Below are 25,181 nucleotides of genomic sequence, written 5' to 3'. Positions count from 1 at the left end.
TCCTTCATGAGGTGAACGGGATCGGTTGGTCAGCTTGCTTGAAACGTCGTGATAAAGAATAAAAAAAAGTTTATTTTTGAAAATGTGTCATGCGTTTTCTCTATGTATGTTGTCCTTATCGTTCTATGTATTACATTACCCGTGAAGATCCGGGTTAGAATTGACCTTCAGTAACCCATGCTTGTCGTAAGAGGCGACTGACGGGATCGAGTGATCAGGATCGCTTACTTGGTTGACACAACCCAGTTGTGTAGATCGATGTTCAGGCTGTTCATCTCTGGATTGTCTGGTCCACACTCGATTATTTACAGACCGCCGCTATATTGCTGGAATATTGCTGAGTGCGGCGTAAAACAACAACCAAACCAAAACATATTACATACTAAGGACGAGATTCGTAATTATGTATGGGCGGTGGTTGAAGCTCGTCACACCGAAAGCCCGGGTTCCATTCCGCACACAGGTACTCTATATGGAGAACATTTGTGGTGTCCCCCCGTCGTGATATTGCTGGAGTAAAAGCGGCTTAAAACCATATTCACTCACCCACTCATAATGATATGATGAAATAAGGGGAAAAGGTTTTCACATACATTAAACAGCCCGAGTTTAAACGCATTTTATTTATGGACACGCTACACAAGGATTAGATTATTTTCATTTTTTATTGAGTGCACAAACATGTTCTTGCTAAGATGGTCAATATTCATTGGAATAATGAAAAGACGGTAGGCTACGTCATGAGCTGTAAGTCTTGAAGCGGGCCCTGAGGGTTTTGCTAACGGATTGTGTTTGTCGTGTCCATGGCAACCACCATTGGGAATGTCACAATACAGCCTACAGGTGAAGTCATCCCAAGGGATTAGACACACTTCCACTCCACTGCCTCTACAGTTCGCAATTCAATTGATCATGTCTCCCGGTTTGTTGTCTCTTGTTGCTGACATTCAAGTATTATATATGAGTTAATTAACTCGCCAAGTTTTGGACAGAACCATTAAAGAGCCATGTGCTTTAAAAGTACGTGTTTATATCCTGCGTTTGTTCTTGACAGTGTGTGCACTTATTGAATGCGTGAACCTGAGTCCGTTTACAGTAAACAAATATACGTCTGTTCATACATTGGTAGTGGGTGACCTTAGACACACACGCTCATTCGACCGTTCTTTTCTGAATACATTCTGCACCGAATGGTTGCAGATGAATGTCAGAACTACATGATCTAAAGGAACGTATAACTGTTTGGCGACTGAAACATTAAGTCCAAGTCTTGGAGTCCGGCCGTGGAAGGTTTTGGGGATCCTGGTTGAGTTGGTATGTATTTCACTTGTTTTTGCATTACTTAGTTGTAAAAGACATAACGTGGGTCAGGCGGCTAGAAGAGGTATCATCCTCCCAGTCTTGGTGGTGATAGTGTCTAGCATGGTGATAGCAGTTTGATGTGTTGGAGTGTTGCCTGCAATAGTGTAGGTCATCTCATGCAGGCAGAGCTTCGGTCGATCAAACAGAATGGCACCAGCACCATCGTAACGACATCATAAAGGCATTGCTATGGTAATACAATATATTGACACGTTCCCTCCACCTAAGACAACACTGTACTGTTCAGTATAACATAGACATTCATGTAAGTGGTTGTCTATGTCGGTGAGAAAGACAAATTAATTAATTAAAATTAACTACATGTGAAAGAACGCCAAATTTTGTCTTTAAATGCAAATTCACAAATTTGAAAAATATCCTGAAAAGCAAAAGTCCTCAGTTCAGCGCTTGTCTGATGTTTTTTTACAAACGGGAAAAGGATATTGTGAGCGAGTCTGATTGGAAATAACCAATCAAAGTAAATTACTAAGAGTTATTTTTACATATGAACCTGACCGTCATTTCCAGAACTATCCATAAACCTGCCTGGACAATTCAAAACTCAAGAAAACCTCCTGGTCCTTACTGGTTGTGTATAAGAAATTTCACATTTGAACCATTGTAGATTTTAGAATGAACGCCGGTTCAAATAACGAGGCATCTGAACCAACACTTGAGAATTATTAAAATCTTATATAAGATTTCTGTGATCACACCGCAGACGATAGTTCGATTCCCAGTACGTGGTCACCAGTCGTGATATTGATCTGATAACAGATGTTGTAGCGATTTCTCAAAGGAGACATCACTTGATCTTGCTCATACATCAGTTTCGGTTAATAAAATAACATATTCCATTACAGCAAAAATGGCTTCTCCTCGAGATGCATCACGTGATGATACTGCCCTCCATGATGCCTGCAGGCTGGGAAAATTCGACAAGGTGAGACAACTCCTGTTTGAGGGTCGAGTTGACATCAACGGCAGGCACCGCGGGAGAACACCTGTACAGAAGGCAGCCTACAAGGGCCACAGAGACGTGCTGGACCTACTGATCAGTAAAGGATGTGATGTGTCGTTGCCAGATGACGACGGTAACAACATCCTTCACGTGGCCTGTATGGGTGGGCATGTGAAGATAGTGAAGCATGTCATTAAGAAGGACTTCGTGTACCTCAACAGTAGAGGGCATTGCGGGAGAACACCATTGATGGTTGCAGCAAAGAATGGACATAAAGAGGTCTTTGATCTCCTTCTGAGTAAAGGATGCGATGTGTCACTAGTGGATGGTGACGGCAACAACATCCTTCATCTGGCTTGTATTGGGCAGCATATGACGATAGTGAAGGATATCCTCTCACACGACATCATCGACGTCAACAGTAGAGAACAGAGTGGACGGACGCCGCTGATGTTGGCTGCAACGAAGGGACATCACGAGGTGTTTGATTTGCTTGTCAACAAAGGAGCCGTTATGGCACTAGTGGATGACGACGGTAACAATATACTTCACCTTGCCAGTTTTGGAAGAAACGTGAAGATTGTCAATTTCGTTGTCTCTAAGAACATAGTGGACGTGAACAGCAGGGGAGAGCACGGGAGGACGCCCCTGATGTTGGCGGCAATGAGGGGACACAGAGATGTCCTTGACCTTCTTGTGAGTGAAGGCGGTACTGTGGGGCTATTGGATCACCATGGTAACAACATCCTCCATTTGGCCTGTATCGGGGGACTGTTAGAGATGGTCAAGCATGTCCTTTCACATTACATTGCGGACATTAAAAGTGTGGGACAGAACGGGATGACCCGAGCCATGTTAGCTACGTGTTTCAATCATGAAGACGTGTACCACTTACTCGTGAACAGAGGAGCGAGAAAATCTGTTTCAGATGACATTTACACAACAAGAGATGTTAAGTGTTGATCCTCCATCGACTTCCACCATCGCAAAAGTATTTGAGATTCTGCTGTGCTCTCCATTTTCTCTTAACACTGACAAGAAAGATTTGCATACATTAAATTGTGTGCAGATGTATGTGGTTCACTTTCGGACATTATTCTAGCATGGGACAGAAATGTATTGAGGGCGTATACTGAAGTGTGTGGTACATTATACCAACACAGGACAGAACGGGGGCGTGTGTTGAGGGCGTATACTGAAGTGTGTGGTAATTCATACCAACACAGGACAGAACACTGGCGTGTATTCAGGGCGCATACTGAAGTGTTTGGTACATTATACCAACACAGGACCGGACAGTGACGTGTGTTGAGGGCATATAGTGATGTGTGTGGTACATTATACCAACATAGGACAGGACAGTGGCGTGTATTGAGGGCGTATACTGAAGTGTGTCGTACATTATACCAACATAAGACAGGACAGTGTTGTGTGTTGAGGGCGTATACTGAAGTGTGTGGTACATTATACCAACATAGGACAGAACAGTGGCGTGTATTGAGGGGGTATACTGAAGTGTGTGGTACATTATACCAACATAGGACAGAACAGTGACGTGTATTGAGGGCGTATACTGAAGTGTGTGGTACATTATACCAACTCAGGACAGAACAGTGACGTGTGTTGAGGGCGCATACTGAAGTGTGTGGTACATTCTACCAACACAGGACAGGACACTGGCGTGTATCGAGGGCGGATTCTGAGTGTGATACATTATACCAACATAAGACAGGACAGTGTTGTGTGTTGAGGGCGTATACTAAAGTGTGTGGTACATTATACCAACATAGGACAGAACAGTGTTGTATGTTGAGGGCGTATACTGAAGTGTGTGGTACATTATACCAACATAGGACAGAACAGTGGTGTGTATTGAGGGGGTATACTGAAGTGTGTGGTACATTATACCAACATAGGACAGAACAGTGACGTGTATTGAGGGCGTATACTGAAGTATGTGGTACATTATACCAACTCAGGACAGAACAGTGACGTGTGTTGAGGGCGCATACTGAAGTGTGTGGTACATTCTACCAACACAGGACAGGACACTGGCGTGTATCGAGGGCGGATTCTGAGTGTGATACATTATACCAACATAGGCCAGAACAGTGGCGTGTGTTGAGAGCGTATACTGAAGAGTGTGGTACATTATACCAACATAGGACAGAACAGTGACGTCTGTTGAGAGCGTATACTGAAGAGTGTGTTACATTATACCAACATAGGACAGAACAGTGGTGTGTATTGAGGGCGTATACTGAAGAGTGTGGTACATTATACCAACATAGGACAGAACAGTGGCGTGTGTTGAGGGCGTATACTGAAGTGTGTGGTACATTATACCAACACAGGACAGAACAGTGACGTCTGTTGAGAGCGTATACTGAAGAGTGTGGTACATAATACCAACACAGGACAGAACAGTGACGTGTGTTGAGGGCGTATACTGAAGTGTGTGGTACATTATACCAACATAGGACAGAACAGTGACGTGTGTTGAGGGCATATAGTGATGTGTGTGGTACATTATACCAACATGAACAGAACAGTGACGTGTATTGAGGGCGTATACTGAAGTGTGTGGTACATTATACCAACATAGGACAGAACAGTGGCGTGTACTGAGGGCGTATACTGAAGAGTGTGTGGTACATTATACCAACATAGGACAGAACAGTGGCGTGTATTGAGGGCGTATACTGAAGAGTGTGTTACATTATACCAACATAGGACAGAACAGTGGCGTGTACTGAGGGCGTATACTGAAGAGTGTAGTACATTATACCAACATAGGACAGTGTCGTGTCTTGGGGGCTTATATCGAAGAGTGTGTGGAACACTATACCAACATAGGACAGAACAGTGGCGTGTACTGAGGGCGTATACTGAAGAGTGTACTACATTATACCAACATAGGACAGTGTCGTGTCTTGGGGGCTTATATCGAAGAGTGTGTGGAACACTATACCAACATAGGACAGAACACAGTGCATGAATCCCCTGGTCTACAGATGTCGCGGAATGGCGTCATCGGATTGTGTATCGACAAAAGTAGAATAGTTCATATGAAACCAAGCTTACACAATACACATTATAAAATATCCTGCATCAATTTTTGCTTGTTGACAAGTCTAGAGTGATATGTGTTGATAATTGTAGTTTTGGTTGTATGTTTAAAATGTTTTCAATACCATTGCAGCAAATAGTGAAAAGGGTTTGAACGTTCACAAGACAATTAAGTTTGATGAATTAAGAAGATTCTGTATTCAGTGTGAAACGAGACCAGGGCTAGCGAATTCCTTCACAATTTGCGTTCTGGAGGATACATATTTCCTTTGGTTATTTTGTATCCGTTTCACAGTTTGGAATATGCTTTTATAACATTTGAATTTGATATGTAGTGTTACAAATCAACATGTAGAAGGAAGCGTGGATTTCAGTGTGAAATTTCATAGGAATATGTGTATAGTTTCTCAGGATCATTACATGAAAGGCTGTGAAATCTGAAAGGTAGTGGCGTGATTTTAACAGGAGTAGTTACCTCGCTTGGCAAACATGACAGAATCGATCGTTCTCGAGGTTTCGGGATGGGACTGTTTCCAGAAGACTGGCTGCACCGATTCACGTTCGATTCGATGTAACATTAATCTTCCTTTCTTACCAAGTGACAACGTACCCGGAGAACACAGAATTCCTGCCAGCTTCCAACACTATTCTGGATTCAAGAACTCACATCTTTCTGTTTCAAATCATACGGCAGTGTAATGCTTGACATTCGAGATTGCACAGAAACATTTTGTAGGGCATGTTTCTCATTACTGCTGCCACACCCACTTTATAGCTTTATACGAATATAGACATAAACCTGTGTGTTACAGTAAATTGTAGTCTTTAATACTTGATCTTGTGTGGTTGTTTATTTATACTACTCACACTTTGATAAGGATCACAAAAATTCACAACTTTACTTAAACGTAGATTTATAATTTGAAATTGTATCCATTTAAAACTGGATAAATAATAACATGGCAACCTTTGTCTAGGCAGACAGCCACTTTATTCTAACTTTATGTACTTGATACAAGAGTAACCATAATAATGGTTTTCATGGCACCAATCAATCATTTTGCAAATCATGGAACGAGTCATTGACAAATGAACAACACCTGCCAATATCAGGTATGGGATCCACAAGATGCGATGACATGCTGAAACCTAGGAACCATGCTTACAATAAGCTTAGATATTTAAACCAAATTTGACCCCACATAGTTTACTGTTTAATCCATGATTTAACCTTTAGCAAAGTGTCAAAAGTTTATTTCACAGATAACTACTGTGCATGTCGATTTCTTATCCACCTTTCTATAACACCTCGTGACCCGTGGAGTCCGGGTTAGAATGAACCTTCAGTAACCCATGCTTGTCGTAAGAGGCGAGTGACTGACTGACTGACTGAGTTTGGTTTTACGCCGCTTTTAGCAATATTCCAGCAACATCACGGCGGGGGACACCAGAAATGGGATTCAAACATTGTGCCCATGTGGGGATTCGAACCCGGGTCTTCGGCGTGACGAGCCAACGCTTTAACCATTAAGCTACCCCACCGCCCCCCGTAAGATGCGACAAACCAGATCAGGCTCTCTGGCTTGTTTGACACATGTCATCGGTTCCCAATTGCGTAGATCGATTTTTATGATGTTGATCACTGGATTGTCTGCTCCAGCCTCGATTATTTACAGACCACCACCATAAAGCTGCAACATTGATGGGTGCAGCGTAAAACTAAACTCACTCACTCAACACCTCACTCACTCACTCTCTCACTCACTATCTCCAGATTCACGGAACTGTCGCTCAAAATGGAGGATGCAGGGATAGACATAACTTCCAGTATTCCTTCAACAAAATAATATTTTGTCTTTTGGGGGAACGGATGACTCATGGGCCTGGTGCGCCTCACTTTACAGTGCAGAGTAGCGTTCTTTGGAGAGGCCAGAAGCCTGTGATCGTAGTTTGAACCACGTCTCCAGGTTTGTCCCCGCCATGCCGAGCTGGTTTGTTTCACCATAGTGGGACACGTCTGAGGACTGCAGCACCTCGGGTTTTCCTTCAATGTCAAGTTGACTCGCCCAGATAGAGCAGCTATGGTGGAAACAGTAGGCGTCCATAACGTCCGGATAGCATTTCCTTTGATAGATTAAAGCTTGACCATAAATTGCTGTCTTCAAGTTTTGTCCCAACACTATTCATCTCATCAAATCTGTGTTTTCATCGTGATGGGCGTCAAACACAGACACATAGAGATACTGACAGAGGGACAGGCAGGCAGGCACACTGGTTGTTTACTTTGCAAAAAACATCTAACCATTGCCATGGCAACAAAGGTTCTAGAATCTGTGCTTTACTAAGAAAGTGTAATCCCAAATGTAACATATGTTACATCTGACCACTTTCTAAATGGCATTGTGTAGTCACTGAATGTTGTGGTTCCACCAAAGGCCGTTTTCACACACTTTTTAGACATAGTTTGCCGTAGTTTATTCTACAAATCACACCCGATGCATGCAGACATGACAAATTCATATTCGGAATTCAATTTCCATGAATATCAACAAAACTCCGGTTTCGATTTCTTTCCACCGCTATGTCTCTTTCCTTAAGCAGAGTGTTTATTGATAAAACAAGAAAACCGTCTGTAAAATCCTCCTCTAACCAAAACAAGATCCGCTAGTGAACTCAATCCAGTGGTGTCCACCGTCAGTGCTTCTCCTTATCGGTCCTACGGATACGTCCAGTCGTCAGACAGGTCGGTCACCATGTAATGGAAGGAGGTCAAGGTACACACACACACACGCACGCACTATTCGTCGATGTATTGATATGGAATGTGTTCAACTACAAACACAAACAAGTCCACATGGTATCTGATTCCTGGCAGCTAGCAGGTCTGTACAGCAGTGACTGGTGTATGTGATCATGGTACTAGTGAGTATACCTACAATGCTACCACCTGGGCTGTTTTCTATCAAAAGGTTCAACCTAAAGAATACAGGGCCTATATTTTCGAAGTTCTCTTAGTGCTAATATAGTCGTCAGTTAATGTTAATGTATGGCACTTACTACTATCTTAGCGCTAAGAAAGCTTCGAAAATCTAGGCCCAGGTCTGAGATCCGCCGGAGGCAGCCGGTCACGTGCAGAAGACTCCCAGGTCACTTACTTTCATCGACACACATCGCTTCGGGTGGACTCAATACAGGGAATAATTATTGTTTATCGCTGTAGCTGCCATATTCCAGTCTCATCACGGGCCCCTGAAAATACCCAGGACCAGACAACCCAGTGACTGAACGCTCGACACCCTGTATACCCGCTGTAGCAAAACGTTTGGGGTGTTTGGGAACCGATTCTGGAGGTCTTATAGATTGTTGTTGTTTTTTCTGCTCTCAGATACATGACCGTGTAGTGACTATGTTCATATATTTTTATTTTGCTTGTTGTTTAACGCCGCACTCAGCAATATTCCAGCTATATGACAGCGGTCTGTAAATAATCGAGTCTGGATCAGACAATTCAGTGATTTATATCAGGAGCATCGGTCTGCACACATTATGATACAGCGTCATGCATCAGCCAAGTCAGCGAGCCTGACCACCCGATCTCCTTAGTCGCCTCTTACTACAAGCAACTGCTGCTGAAGACCATCTAACCGGATCTTCAGAGGTCGTAGTGGTTATGGATAAGATGGATGGACGGGAAACGTATGCCATTAATACCGACGTTCGGATACAGATCGGAACATTGTGGTCAAGCAAGTCTGTTCATGGTTGGCTACGTCTCCAAGAATTTCTTCGAGAGGCATTTAGAAGCTGCAGTACTGAGTCAGGAATAATACACGTATGAACGAATTCATTATTAACATAATTATTGAAACTGCAGCGTACCTACATCGCAAATACCCTCCTAATAGCAATAAAAATGTCGCTCAGCAATCAGCAAACAGAACAGAACGATATATCGTATCCTTACTTGGAACTGAAATTTTGAAGTCTGGAGCAAACAATCCAGTGGTAGATATCAAGAGCAACGATCTGCACAGGCAGGATACGATGACTTGCATCAACCAAGGTATCGAGCCAATCCCGTCACCCGTACAATAAGCATTGAGCCGAGCTCCGGGTGTCATCCAGGTTTAGGAATCCAGATTAGGAATATACAAAACAAACAGAGAATATATGGAAACATTTTACTTATTTTACAGTACAAAAACTAACAGAATGTAAAAATATGGTGAATAAATTCTGCATAATGGAAAGTCGTGATGTGGTACAAACACAAACTCCCGCCATATAACGTAGAGCTACGGTGCCGGGTAATGCTGCTTGGTGGTTTGGTAAAGTATCCTTAACATCAGATATTTAATATTATAGTTCTGAAGACCTCCGTGTCTTTCTGATCTTTATATTGCGGTGGACGATGTTGATTGGATGGTTCAATTCGTGGCATATACACATATATCACAGATACCGGGGGATCTCACGTCGGTACATGTAGACAGTAGAGAATACAGAGAAGGGTGGGAACCACACTTCCGGTGATACAACAATAATATATAAACAAGGGAAACATGCTTGTTTCGTTGATTATTGTTTAACTCCACATTCAGAAAGTCGACATATACGACGGACGTTTGAAAACAACAGAGTCTGGACTAGTGGTTGACATCATGAGCATCGATATCAAGCAGCAGGATACGACAACATACATCATGAGGTCGATCAGGAAATTAAAAACTATATCTGTTTCATATGTCCACATATAATAGAGATCATTCATTGGCGGATTCAGAGGGGGGATTCAGGGGGTTCGAACCAAACCCATCCGCCCACCCCACCCCGACCCCCCTTTTGAAAATGACTGAAGGCCACCTTGAAGATTTTGTTTGTTGTTCGAACCCCTTGAACCCCCCCTTTCAAAATTCCTGGATCCGCCCATGTCATTAGTGGAACTTGTTATATCTGTAGTGTTTATGTTTATGAAAATTATTTTTGCTACGCTAAATTAACATGTAAGTTTATCGAAATTATGTCAGGTAATATATACTGGCACGGGTCTGTAAACACAAACTCCCGCCATATAAAGTAGAACCACGGTGCCGGATAATGCTGTTTGGTGGATTCGTTTCATATGTAGGGCAATTTGGTAAATCCACTGGACCCGATAATATACCAACTGTTGTGTTGAAAAATGAAGTTTGTACTAAATTATTGTACAGAACCATCTGTCAAAACTTTGTCACTGGTACTATCCCTGGCGTTTGGACTAAGGCAGGATCAAACCCATCCCCAAGGATGGGAAGGATTCTGACCCACGTGACCCACTTAGCTATCGTCCTCTAACGATACTGCCCATCCCCTCCAAGATCTATGCAGGTGTTCTAAACCAGAGGCTATGTGTCACAGAACCTTGCTTTGTTGATGAAGAAAACGAATTTCCAACAGGACGGTCTTGCCTAGACCATTTTTACAGTTTATATAGCATTGTTAATACAGAAAGAAATATGAAAAATCTACATTCGCTTGTTTTATTGATTTTAACAAAACATTTGACTCTGTGAACAGGGATTTACTTTGGTTCAAACCTATGGAATATGGTATCTCTGGGAATATTATTCAATCTGTGAATTCTCTGTATGACGACGTCCTCTGCAGTGTCCAAGTCAACGAGTACGAAACAGATATATTCCCTGTTAAAGGTGGCGTGAAATAAGGTTGTACGCTCTCTCCTACTCTGTTTGCAATCTACATAAACAGTCTAGCAAATGAACTCAAGGGTAACAACTGTGGAATTCAGATCGATGACATCAATGTTGTCGTACTTTTATGGGCTGACGATATATACGCTGATGTAACGTCCGGGTGCAGAAAGCTTACAGATTTTGTTAGACACTCTCAGCACGTGGACACGCAAATAAAGAATGACTGTAAACGCACAGAAGACAAATGTTGATTATTTCAGAGAAAATGGCGTGCGTCAACATAGCGGGACTTTCTTCTGCTACGACACAACACTGGACTACGTCGACGGCTACCGTTACCTTGGATTTTGGTTGCACTGTAACTTTGACCTACGTTATGCCGTGAAAGAACTTGCTAAACCAGCTACGAGAGCATTTGGGCGTAACGTAATTTTATTTTTTGATATATGGAAAAAAAGCATCCTAAAAGTCACTTTCCGTTATTAAAATTCACAAAAAGTTAATAAAATCGCAATTAAAACGTGCAAAACGCCCTCGAATTTCAGTCTATAACGGAAACACCCGACAGTTAATGAGCATAGGCATGACGTCAAATGTGCCTATTGCCGGTGGCTTCCTCTTAGGTTGTATATGACAACTTGACAGTGACCATGGATTCTGAAGCAATAAAAGATGTTCCCGATGTCTTTTTGTATCTGGATGTTAGACTGTACCAATACCAGCCGATTTTCATGCAAGAGAAACTTCCAGTGAAGATGAAGAAGAATCCATCGAAACGGAGGCACCACTTGATTCAATTCAATTAATTTATTCGCTGTTTTGGCCATGTGGCCCAAAGTACAATTGGTTGTGACGACATAGGCGTAACACGTCACAGGAAGAACATATGTACATGTATACATAGGAATTAAGATAATACAATCTACAATAAAAGCAGAGAATACAAGATTAAAGAACAAAATAAACATGAAAAGATTAATGTTAACTAAAAACTTCAACGAGAATATAGAAGTCGCCCATGATTTGTCAACTACACAAAGGACAAGTCACTAAAACAATATAATGTTAAGCCATTGTGATCAATGGGTGACGCTTATTTGAAAAAAACGGTAATGCTTCCCTTACTCGTGTGGCTTTGGCGGCAACGAGGTTTGTACTTGAAATATGGCTTTAGCGGCAATGGGTATTTTTCAAATGTGGCTTTCCCGGGCGGACACCGTAAATCTTCATGGTAAGGAAAAACACATGTTTCATGAAAATTGCGACAGAAGTTATGGCTTGGATATCTTTTGTATTAAGAACAGACAGACTTTGGTAATTGATACTATGTATATATTTTGTTCGGAGATCCGTATACCTTTCACAGTTTTGTTTATCCTAACTTTTTTACGCTGTCAGCACGTTTTCACATCTTACAATCCATGCAATTAGGTATCATTTTATCCTTACGTTCATCGGAATTCGTTTTGTTGTACCAAATCGTCTTGTAAAGGACACGGCTAACGGAATATTTGTTAATAATAACATTCGAAACAATAAGCACGTTTTCTTCTCGATGGTTAAAGGTGTGTATAGCCGTTTTCATTGTACTTTAATATATTCTTATAAGACGAGTATATATGGATGACAACGTTTGACTTCTTCTTGATTGTTGTTGTTGTTGTTGTTGTTGTTGTTGTTGTATGGTTTGTTGAAGGATATCATTATTTGACAGAGTGCAGGTGCTTTTCATATGGGTACAAGGTGTGAAGCCCATTTCTGGTAACCTTCGCCGTGTTATTGCTGGACTATTGCTAAAAGCGGCGTAAAACTAAACTCACTCACTCACTTTTGGGGACATTATATATACTAGTCTTATATATTCACCAACTTCTAAATGCCTCCCAAGAATCTTAATATATTCTTAGGTGTGACTGTGTGAGTGCATCCCGATGCCAACTGGTCTTGAAAGTAAGTGCGCCTGACTCGGAATGATCGGAACATATTTCTTGCCCAAATCTGTGTTTTTACTTAGAAAACGGAAGAAATGGTGGCTCTTTTCATTGTTCGATGATTCCGTGCATCACCAGGCAACGGAATACACCATCGTAGCATTTACAAAAACGACAGAAACAACACGATTTGTATTACTGTAGCGCTTGGTCTTTGGCAATATGGCGGACTCTAGGCACATATGACGTCACGAGCGGGAAGGTCACGTGAGTCCCAGCGGAATATGCATAATGGCCGAAGCTCAGATAACAGAAACTGTTTTCGCGATTAAAACATAAATATGCATACTTTTTTAATTGAAAATTTGGATGTATGTTTCTGATGACTTTATCTTTCACCCATCAAATTATTGCAATTCCCTCGTATTATCCTTTAACTCACAAATTCTACTCCCTGGGAGATATGCATTTTAACGTTTTTTACAAGATGGTATGACACTTTAGTCCAGTCAGTGTTGTTTATTGCTCAGGCTTATGGGGCACAAGTAAATACCAGGAGGTATATACAGTACAGAACAGGGCTTGTCGTATCTTTTTTGGAGTGCCAAGATATCCCTGTAGTTTAGCTGTACGTGGGAATATGGGAAATTAGATCCCCAGCTCAGAGTGTACATAGAATCCACGCCTGTGGAGTAGATTGCGACGTATGTCGAAAGATAGACTGGTGTATAAGACACACAACTGGTCACTCCAACGTGGAAAATCTTGGGAGAAGAAGATACAGACTGATTTTAAACGCCCTAGATTCCCTGATATGCTCACACAGGCTTGTAGGTTACCATCCTAGGTCTCGAACCAAGTTATCTCCAAGTTCATAGAGATAGACCAACAAAACTGGCTACGATGCCAAAGCTGATAAACTCTTCAAGTTAGCATTACATACTGAGCCGTATGTACAACTTCCACGTTACTCCAGAAGTATATTAACATCCTTAAGATGTGGTTCCTTGAAGCTTGAGGCAGAAACGGGCCGCTATAGTAATCCACCAATCCCATCAAATCAACGATTTTGTCAATTCTGTTGAAGATGAAACCCATTTTCAACTCCACTGCTCCCTTTTTAAATGGCAGCCATACTACTGACGTTAAACCCATTTTCAACTCCACTGCTCCCTTTTTAAATGACAGCCATACTACTGACGTTAAAATAGACCAACAAAACTGGCTACGATGCCAAAGCTGATAAACTCTTCAAGTTAGCATTACATACTGAGCCGTATGTACAACTTCCACGTTACTCCAGAAGTATATTAACATCCTTAAGATGTGGTTCCTTGAAGCTTGAGGCAGAAACGGGCCGCTATAGTAATCCACCAATCCCATCAAATCAACGATTTTGTCAATTCTGTTGAAGATGAAACCCATTTTCAACTCCACTGCTCCCTTTTTAAATGGCAGCCATACTACTGACGTTAAACCCATTTTCAACTCCACTGCTCCCTTTTTAAATGACATCCATACTACTGACGTTAAACCCATTTTCAACTCCACTGCTCCCTTTTTAAATGACAGCCATACTACTGACGTTAAACCCATTTTCAACTCCACTGCTCCCTTATTAAATGACAGCCATACTACTGACGTTAAACCCATTTTCAACTCCACTGCTCCCTTTTTAAATGACAGCCATACTACTGACGTTAAACCCATTTTCAACTCCACTGCTCCCTTTTTAAATGACAGCCATATTACTGACGTTAAACCCATTTTCAACTCCACTGCTCCCTTTTTAAATGACATCCATACTACTGACGTTAAACCCATTTTCAACTCCACTGCTCCCTTATTAAATGACAGCCATACTACTGACGTTAAACCCATTTTCAAATCCACTGCTCCCTTTTTTAAATGACAGCCATACTACTGACGTTAAACCCATTTTCAACTCCACTGCTCCCTTTTAAATGACAGCCATACTACTGACGTTAAACCCATTTTCAACTCCACTGCTCCCTTATTAAATGACAGCCATACTACTGACGTTAAACCCATTTTCAACTCCACTGCTCCTTTTTAAATGACAGCCATACTACTGACGTTAAACCCATTTTCAACTCTACTGCTCCCTTTTTAAATGACAGCCATACTACTGACGTTAAACCCATTTTCAACTCCACTGCTCCCTTTTTAAATGACATCCATACTACTGACGTTAAACCCATTTTCAACTCCACTGCTCCCTTTTTAAATGACAGCCATACTACTGACGTTAAACCCATTTTCAACTCCACTGCTTCCTTTTTAAATGACAGCCATACTACTGACGTTAAACCCATTTTCAACTCCACTGCTCCCTTTTTAAATGACAGCCATACTACTGACGTTAAACCCATTTTCAACTCCACTGCTCCCTTTTTAAATGACAGCCATACTACTGACGTTAAACCCATTTTCAACTCCACTGCTCCCTTTTTAAATGACAGCCATACTACTGACGTTAAACCCATTTTCAACTCCACTGCTCCCTTATTAAATGACAGCCATACTACTGACGTTAAACCCATTTTCAACTCCACTGCTCCCTTTTTAAATGACAGCCATACTACTGACGTTAAACCCATTTTCAACTCCACTGCTCCCTTTTTAAATGACATCCATACTACTGACGTTAAACCCATTTTCAACTCCACTGCTCCCTTTTTAAATGACAGCCATACTACTGACGTAAACATATTTCTTAATGATAATATCGCTACGTTTTCCTTAGGTAAAATTGGTAAAAAGACAAACATTTATGCGATATACCCATCTGTGTGAATGTATATATTATAATGTTTTAGTATGATGGTTTGTTTTTAAATGAGGAATGAATGTGTTTATATGCATATTTTTTGCTTATTACTTTATATCTCCTAATCTCTATCAATTAACGTATTCTTTGTTTTATCGTCTCTCATATTTCACTCTGTACAAATGCTTAGACGCACATAGAATATTTTGCATTGTATTGACACAAGGAGCGTGTCCACGTGCTATGTTACGGTCATGTCTACTACAGACAGACTACACAAACTTACAATACATCGTGCATACAGGTGAAGTGTGAGCTTCCTCCAATGTTACCAAGACTGACTGAGTTTAGTTTTACGCCGCTTTTAGCAATATTCCAGCAATATCACGGCGGGGGACACAAGAAATGGGCTTAACACATTGTGCCCATGTGGGGAATCGAACCCGGGCCTTCGGCGTGACGAGCCAACACTTTAACCACTAGGCTACCCCACCGCCCCAATGTTACCAAGAGCCCCTTTGTACTGACTTGATGTGTATTTATACTATGAATTTGCTTGCTTACTTTCTCATGTCACACACGAATACACGCTTGTTTGCATCTCTAACCAGGTGTAATCTTGAAGCGCTTGCTGCTTAACATTGCATAGAATGCATGCATAAATCATTGTGTAGCATCTGTGCAACATATACATATAAGTATTGTACGTGTGTGTAGTATATGTATGATGTGCTTGAACATAGCACACACACATTATGTGCAGCGTAAGTAGCATAGCACACTTGCCCTGTAATGTGTGGAGTAAGCGTTTACGCATACATTCTTGTATTGTGTGGAATATGTGTGCCGTATGTGTACAACTAAGCATACATGCAAATTGTGTGTGCAGAACGTGTATATTCCGTGTTTATAAATGTTTCATATTACCAATAAAATAAGTGTATGCATGTGCGAACTCATAAATATCTGCGTGTGTATGCACGTATAAGTGCGTGTATCTGGTCACTTGTGTATGGTTTGAGGTAAACATGTATGGATACAACGAAATAAGCATCGGTAATACCTATTCACAAGAAAGATAGCGTACATGAATGTTCAAACTGCCGTCCGGTCGCACCCACATCTTGTTGATGGAAAGTCTTTGAGTAATGTGTATTTAAATATGTATTCAACTGCCTAAGAGATAACGACTTACTGACAAATTTACAATCAGTTGTCATGCCAGGAGATTCGACAACAAATCAAAATTAACCTGTTTGTTTAATTTCATAGCCAAAACTCTTGACGAAGGAAAGAGTATAGAGCACTCTTCTGCGGTATAAGTTAAACATTTGATAAGGTCTGGCATAGAGGAATTGTTTATAAACTGAAAACTTATGGTATCCATGGGGAACTATTAAATTGGTTTGAAAGTTATTTAGGAAATAGAGCACAAAGGGTAGCAATTAACGAATATATATCTGACAACAAGAAAAAAGGCACTAGCTGGTGTTATCAATATTTATATAAAAGCAGTTACGTAGTGCTGAACATAAAAAATACAAATGATAGTCCAAATCACTTGCATACAGGTGAACCATGTTGTGTTACCTCTGTTAGTCAGCGGAAGACGGGAGTTGCCAATAAGCGGAAGCGGAAGTGAAGTGTTTTCACTCTCCTAACCACATTTCCATACGCGTACTACCGTCTTTGTAAGATGGGTCTCTGTTACCGTTGCGACTGAACCTGTGATATGCGAGGCATAAGTGAAGCAAACGATTCAGACTGGTTCATGACGAAATATGTAGTGTCAAAAACCGTAATGTCCTACTTGTGGAAGAAAAGTTATGGAACGTTCAATGTAAACAAGTAGGTAGGGTGCAATGAAATATTGGCCATAGGACAGTAATGTTCGCAGTTAGGAACACGTGCGTATGTTTTAAAACAAAACCGAAGTCAGGTTACGTGATATGCATGTGATAATGCGTTTGAGGTGTGATGAGGTGCACGTGTTCATACCGCTTCATAAACTGACACACGGAGTATTTACTGACTGACAGTAGTGTAATGATTTATAGAAAAATTGATTGTAACTCACCAACGGATGCATAAAGAATGATGAAGCAGAAAATGCAGGCACTTTTCTATACAAAATAGCCTGGAAACAATGAAGCATGGAATTAAGTAAATGATGCTTAAATGAATCGCTGATGGCAAATGTGAAATTGTAGAAATTGTTGTGCTATACCTAACAAGAAGATAGCATATGTAGTATTGAATGTGGTATGATAAAGGGGAAAAGAAACGTTTTCTCACCTGGCAAAATATCACGAACAGAGAAGGTCAACAATCAAGATGGTTTATACACAAATTAACCTGCAAAGGAAAAATCTGACAATGAGGTATTGTCAATGAATGATAAATGATACGCTAATACCAAATGCGGCAATACAAAAGGGGGTTAGTAAACGCAAGTACTAAATCCTTGTACAGTGTTGGGAGATGAAAATCATCATGTAATAGGAACAGAATGCACCACCAGAACAACCGTCACCGATAGACACGGAAAACAAGGTTACCCAACGAAAATAGAAGATCATTGTGCCATAAGGGAAGAAGAAAAAACCCATGTCTAATGTTTGTATACCACCACCAGAAGGAGGAACGTACCGCCACAAATTGAACGTATACCAACCTGAAAAACTATAAAATGCCAACCACAATCATAGCAACCAGAAATCTATAAATAGTCAAAGAAACAGTCAAGACACTAAAACATATGTACAATGATTTTAAGGAAGTCACAAAGAGGTCACAGCATAGAGCAAACTGATGTCCTGCAAGAAGTTTGAGAAGACCATATTTCCTCCACGTTTGCACCGCCACATGTACTCTAGTAAGTATGTGGCAAAATTGCACTTCCTGGTATGTGTTGAAGGTAAATTCCGTTTGATTTGCCACCACCTATTTTCAATTAAATTGGTGCATGCCCCCGTACTCGGGTCAACAAAATGCTCGTAACGATTCACGTTGAGATGTTTGTAACCTAAGGAAGTTAACTGGTCATATGACTTCCATTTGTCTGTGGTGGTTCCGGGTTTGACGTGATCTCTGATGATGGGTATCAAGGTATGTGCGTCTCGTCGCTCCACGGGAATAAGGAACATGTCCCTAGTCTCCCGACATATCCCGCCAATCACACACTGCCCATATACCACTCTACCTATGTTATATTTTCTTTTGCCAAGTTTGGCTTCATCAACTTCCACAGTCATATCAACTCCACTGATTGAATGTGCAGAGAATCTCACTACGGATTCCACAAAAACCTCTCGGCAATAAGAGAAATAATCAGACACAGTTTCCCGGGACGTTTCCAAGAATTTCTCCTCGTCCTCACCTGAGGAGATTGAAGTTTTATTTATAGTGGCAGCGTATGGTAACTGGTGGCAGAAAAAATAATAATAAGGATTTGCGAAATTACAGATTTGAGTAGTGTCCAAACCAAGTGTTCGTGCGTAATTGAAACTGATTACGATTGCCCTTTTTCTTGCATAAAGCCTTATTGCATTGGTATCGGTAATCTTTTCTCCTCCGTTGTGTTGTCTGGATGGATAATCGTTTGGTCAATGTGGCACCACAGTTTGGACAAGAAGCCTGAGTGGGGAGCAAGTTTTGGATTTCGCAAAATTTTAATGTTTCACTTTCACTAGCCAAAATAGTGGAAAGCCTGAACATGTTCAGATCTTTTAATTTACCAGTTCGTTTTTCAGGAACGGAGGTAACTGAAAATTCGGCAGTGACCACACCTTTAATTTTGGATCTAGTCGTCATACCTGTAGAGGTGCTGGGTGTTGGATCATTCGAAGATGACTGAAGAGAGGGCGGTAGCTCCACATTGCTCTTCTCGTCAAGATTAGTGTCAACAAAATCCGGACCGTCATTCTCATCTGATGATTCCAGCAAATCGAACAAGTCCTTTGTTGCATCGAATTCAGGTTATCAGATCGTAAATCGAAAGGTTGCTGTAAACACACTTGCTGACCGCAAGGGAATGAATCACTATCAGATGAGTAATTATCCGCCATGTTGAATGAACCGGAAATTAATAGAAACAACCCACAATACACTGAAAAAGTGCATGGAAAAAAAAATAAGGACACAAAATTTGGCCCACAAAGCGGGTAGAACTCGTAGTGCATGACTCCATGTTTCAAAGCGTTACCATCACACTACTGAGTATTGCGATACATAACAAGGTGACATTCATCGTTATGTTATCACAGGACGGACGAGAACGTAAGGTTGTATATTACATAAGACCAACAGCAATCACCAGATCCCCTGTGGTGTAAAGGATGCGGCAGTGGACTACTGATTGGAGGATCAGCGTTCGAATCCCGAGATAGCTTGATCGACACTACAATATGTGACATGTCTTAAATAAACTTGTCTAAATGTCAACATATGTTGTGTAATGATATGATAATGGAAAGATGGTCATTGGCAAGTGTACATAGTAGGAGACAAAACCGGAAGTTCAGATGGGATTCTGGGAAGGCGATAGGAACCGCTAAGAGGTAAGATTTTTAATTCCCCACGTCCCCACTTTTAGTATTACCCCCAAACTTCTCTACCCCCATTAAACGCTTCAAACCCCCAAAAGATTAACAAGGCGCCCCTTTTTAGTATCAAAATGATCCCAATCACGGTATTCCTTAAAAACACACATAGGGGAACTGAAGGAACTCTTTCCAGGATGCTTTTGTATATGTTCCCTATTAGCATGTATGTACAATTGTACACATTATTTTTTTCTCTACAGACGACCATTTCATACAGACACAGCAGCGTCCCGAGGTGTGAAATAATCCTAGCCTCACACACCTGGTAGGTTTATGTATTGTTTATATATCATGTATATCAAATGAAATACATTTTGTACACAGTAATTGTTTACTGAAGCAACTGTTTTGTAATGTTATAGCATATGTACGAATTATATGTGTATATCTGTGTTTAGGATCTGTGTATATTGCTGCATGTATTATATTGTACACCTGATTGTTTCAGGGTTGTTGCTTTCACCTATACACATCTCCAATAAAACATCGGCCATTGAAGAACAACAAAAGTAGCGTCTGTTGTCTGTGCGTGACTGACACAGTCCTGCTACACAAGTGAGCTTTACTCCAAGGATATTTGACATTGGTTATTTTTGTATTTCAAGTACCAGTGAGTTGTTAATTATCTAATTTATTTGACGTTGATTACTTGATTGAAAGTACCAGTGAGTTAACTCATACACTGGGTATCAATGCTCTACAATGTTAGTAGACAGTACAACCATGGCAAATCAGCAGATACGTCACATGTATATACCTACCAACATAGGTTGGTAGATACCTTTGTATGAATGGGTTTTTTTGTATCGAGTGGGAAAGAGGATACGTTAATTCACAGTCAGGTGCCCCCTTAATGTGCTTGACAAATAGGACGTCTGCCCCCTCATGTTTATGTATGATAACTGTGCACTTAAGACCGTTGTATGTTTTAGGGCACCACAGACCACTACAACGTACGTTAAAGATAAGGTCCCATGGTTGTCACACTTCGCAATCGACCAAAGTGGTTTCAACGACGTAATAGGTTTTTCAAGTTGGTTAAGGTAAGTGGAATAACACTATACAAATGAATACATGTTGAAGCAAATATGTTCGCCATTTCAGCAATTTGAAAACAACGTGTAAGGCTATTATACATTTTTATGGAAAATGTAATTATAACAGTTAATGCATGTTAGCAGCGACACTCAACATACAAGCTTCGTCTTTTGTAATATATTTTAGTTTGAACTGTTTTGACTTAAGTGTTTTGATAATCATCTTGAATCGCGGTGTGGGATTCTCTAACATGTAGGTGTTTTCTGCTTTCTTTTAGAGCTGCTGGTGATGTATGTCATTCAATTATTTTCTGAGAAGCTAATAGACTGCTTACAATTTTCATGTCACCGTGGATTTAACATGCGCATACTGCTCAAAGCTGAAGTCAAAGAAAGTCCCAGGAAAGTTAGTAATAAGTGTGAGTTACAGAGTATGGTTTCAGTTGTTTAGCAATAGTGTACCTGGCTGTTTATGGTTTGTAATATCTGTTTTTCAAGTCTACCAGTGTGTTTACAACACTTTAGACGATGTCTAGCTATGCAAATACATGGTAACTTAACTCCGAGAATATATAAACATGTGCATAATCCCCTATAAAACCCATATCCAGCCAAAGTGCCTACGAAATAACACTTGAACTATTTCTGTGACAGGTTTCGCCTTGATGTTTAAACTAGGATGACGTGGAATGATGAGCTCCCCTGCGGGTGGTGAAGGTTAGTGATGCTTACCATGACCTTTAACATAGAATGTCGTAAACACATGTGAATTACTAACAGATTATCCAGGCTTAATTATGTCTGCCATCAGCAAGTGAACATCTTCGAGTGTGAATGCATCATATAATGGAATGCCATGTATAACCAAACAGGTAAATACGTCAAATACACTTCCAGTAGAATACACAATGGGCCTACGGGACCAAGTACCCCCCAAGGGCTCAGTTTAAATGCTAGGCATCGAAATAACAGCTGGAGTGGAAGGGTTGATGGAATTGACCCTTAAGTTCATATATCGCAGACTGCAACATAAAGCATTGAAACACAACGGAATTAGAATTCTAGCCGAAGCGAAGTTAAACACGATAGACGATCATATTTCCACCGCGCTCACCGACTCTTAAATCTCCAAAGAAGAGTTTTGTTTGGTGCTATCAGAAATCATAAAATATCACAGAATGCAACAAGAGATTCGGACCAAGTCCCCTAAAAACGCCGTCATTTGCAAAGACGAGAAAAAAATTCACAGAACAAGGGAAGCAACAGGCCCGACAATCCTTCATTACGAAAACCAAACAAAACATATGAGATTCACAATTAACTGTTTCGCGGACTTCAACATAACGTAGCCAGCCGGCCAGCCAACTCAGTAAGCTGTAGGTGAATAGCCAAGCCGAGACACACACACTGCGACTCGCCCACAACACTTGCTCAATGCTACGGACACCGCGGCTACGGAAATGCCGAGAGCTGCGGTATGATTTTGCAGAAATCAACTTAACGTAGCCAGCCCGCCAGCTGGTCGACAGTACATGCCGAGTCGACGTACGCACGCACACACACACACTGCGACTCGCCCACAGCGCTCGCTCAGTACTACCAAGATGACAGCGAGGCGACACGAGTGGACTGCCGAGAACTTCTGTATGATTTAGTGGAAATCAACATAACGTAGCCCAGCCAGCCAGCCAGGCGGTCGGCTGTACAAGCCGAGTCGAGACACACACTGCGACTAGCTCACAGCGCTTGCTCAATGCTACCGAGATGGCAGCCAGACGACGACCCAGGGAAACTGAGAGATGCGTTTCATTCACTTTCAGACATCTGTAGCCTCGCTAGTCAGCCGGCCGTGCATCATCATAGCCGAGCCGAAACACACGCGCACACACTTATACTCGTACACGGCGCTCGCTCAAAGCATCCCCCGAGCGAGGTGATGACTGCCGAGACCTGCATTTCATTCGGCTAAAAACACCTTTCGCCTCGATAATATATAACAAGTACGACAATTCGTTGGAGTGTTAGCCTTTCCCCAGACCGACCCCATGCTCGCTAAAACCTATTTGACCGATTTTCGTAACATTTTGCATGCATCGCGACAAATGGTTACGCTATAGCACAACGGCATTGGGATCACTCTCGATGACTTCTTTAGATTAATTAAGACTTAATTACGACAAAAAAGTTAGACATTTTGCATTTTCCCGACCGACCCCATGCTGACTTAAAAGTTATTATTTCAGAAACAATTCAACCGATTTTCATCAAATTTTGCATGCGCCTCAGTAGTAGTATACACAATGGTGGTACTTCCCTTGGGTACCTTGGGGGGGGTACCTGGTCTCGTAGCCCCATTGTGTATACTACTCTTCGGAAAGAAAAGGAAAACGAAAGAAGCACTACGTCTTGAAACAGTAGCGTCCAATTCTGCAGTTTTCAAAGTACACCGGAACACCATATGTCGTTCACGGGTCGATATGTCTACCTCATTTCAACCCAATTCAACAGAATTCCTTCAGAATGGAAAATTCCACAGAAAGTAGTGAGATATACATTGCACGTGGATATCGATGGATACATTCCTGGAACAATTTTCTATACGTCTTGTCGGTTGCAATTTGTGATATTTGCACAGATTCCACTTCAACCACGTTATATTTGGACATTTGCGTGGCAGACAGCACCAAGCCGTTTTTCTTGCCTATCTTTTCGTTTTAGGTGTAGGTGTAAAATATCATTCATTTAGGTAATGATGCCTAGATATTTTTCTTTTTACAAATTTACTAAAAAAAACTAGAAAAAACACTAAATTGTTTCATGAAGTTCCAAAGTGCATAAACATCATTTGTGATATAAGGACGTACATTGATTTCCGTGGTTTTTGCAGTCTGAACACTTTTAGTCGCTGAGAGATGTTTGGAAGTGTTACCGTAATAAAATAGATGGACATATTTTGCAATCATTTTGTAAAACAACTAAACATTTAGGGGACAAAAAAATGACTACACTTCCCGATTAACTCCAAGACGAAACTATATTTAGTAATGTGAAACAAATGTTCCAGGCCAACTTTCGGTCTGTCTTAAGTCTATGAGAGTTTTGCCATCTCCGATGTAGAGAAGGGATGACGCTTCCAGTGTGACGTCATAGCATCCCTCGGATTTGACGCGATTATAATTCCAGCCTATCCGCGTAGGGCCAACATTACGCGATCGTTTTGGACCAATCAGCGTATAGTAAAGTTTTAAATCGAGTCATCCGATTGGACGTACAAGCTGACGTTAGTTAAGTTTTAAATCAAGTCATGCAAGAGGGCACATGGCGCGATCGATTTCTTTGTAACTTCATCAGATCAAAATCATATGATACCAACTGAACCAATCGACGAATATTAAATATCAAACTCAATGATTTGATCAGTGATAATCAACGGGGTATATAAAGCGGAGTTAAACCTGTGTGACTAATTATAACTCTACTATTTCAATTTGAAATTCAAATGTAATCGTGCTAACAAAATCATAGAACTTCATACTTTGAGAGTCCATGAATATGAAAAACACGTTGTAAATTCCGATATACTAGGCACTTAAAGAAACTGTGCATACACAAATTTAAATTCTAAATTTATCAAACCCGTGTATACACATAAGGATTTAAACTTAGAGATTAGTATCCAACTTGCATGCACGTGCCACGTTCCATGACGTCAGTTGGTTCGTTATGATAAGAG

At 41.0% G+C, this 25,181-nt stretch overlaps 1 protein-coding gene across 1 annotated transcript; it reads left to right on the top strand.

Moving 5' to 3' along the window:
• Positions 1-2,350: 2,350 nt before the first annotated feature.
• On the top strand, positions 2,351-3,286 carry LOC124290906 (ankyrin repeat domain-containing protein 50-like; the record flags this gene model as incomplete). Its single annotated transcript, XM_046727746.1, has 1 exon — positions 2,351-3,286. A coding segment is annotated over one exon (936 nt), but the record flags the coding sequence as incomplete, so codon positions are not given.
• Between the last annotated feature and the right edge of the window lie 21,895 nt (positions 3,287-25,181).

Source organism: Haliotis rubra, unplaced genomic scaffold (assembly GCF_003918875.1).
Source record: "Haliotis rubra isolate DU_JTF1 unplaced genomic scaffold, ASM391887v1 Scf478, whole genome shotgun sequence".
Taxonomy (NCBI): Eukaryota; Metazoa; Mollusca; class Gastropoda; order Lepetellida; family Haliotidae; genus Haliotis; species Haliotis rubra.
This window is presented reverse-complemented; position numbering and strand designations above follow the sequence as displayed.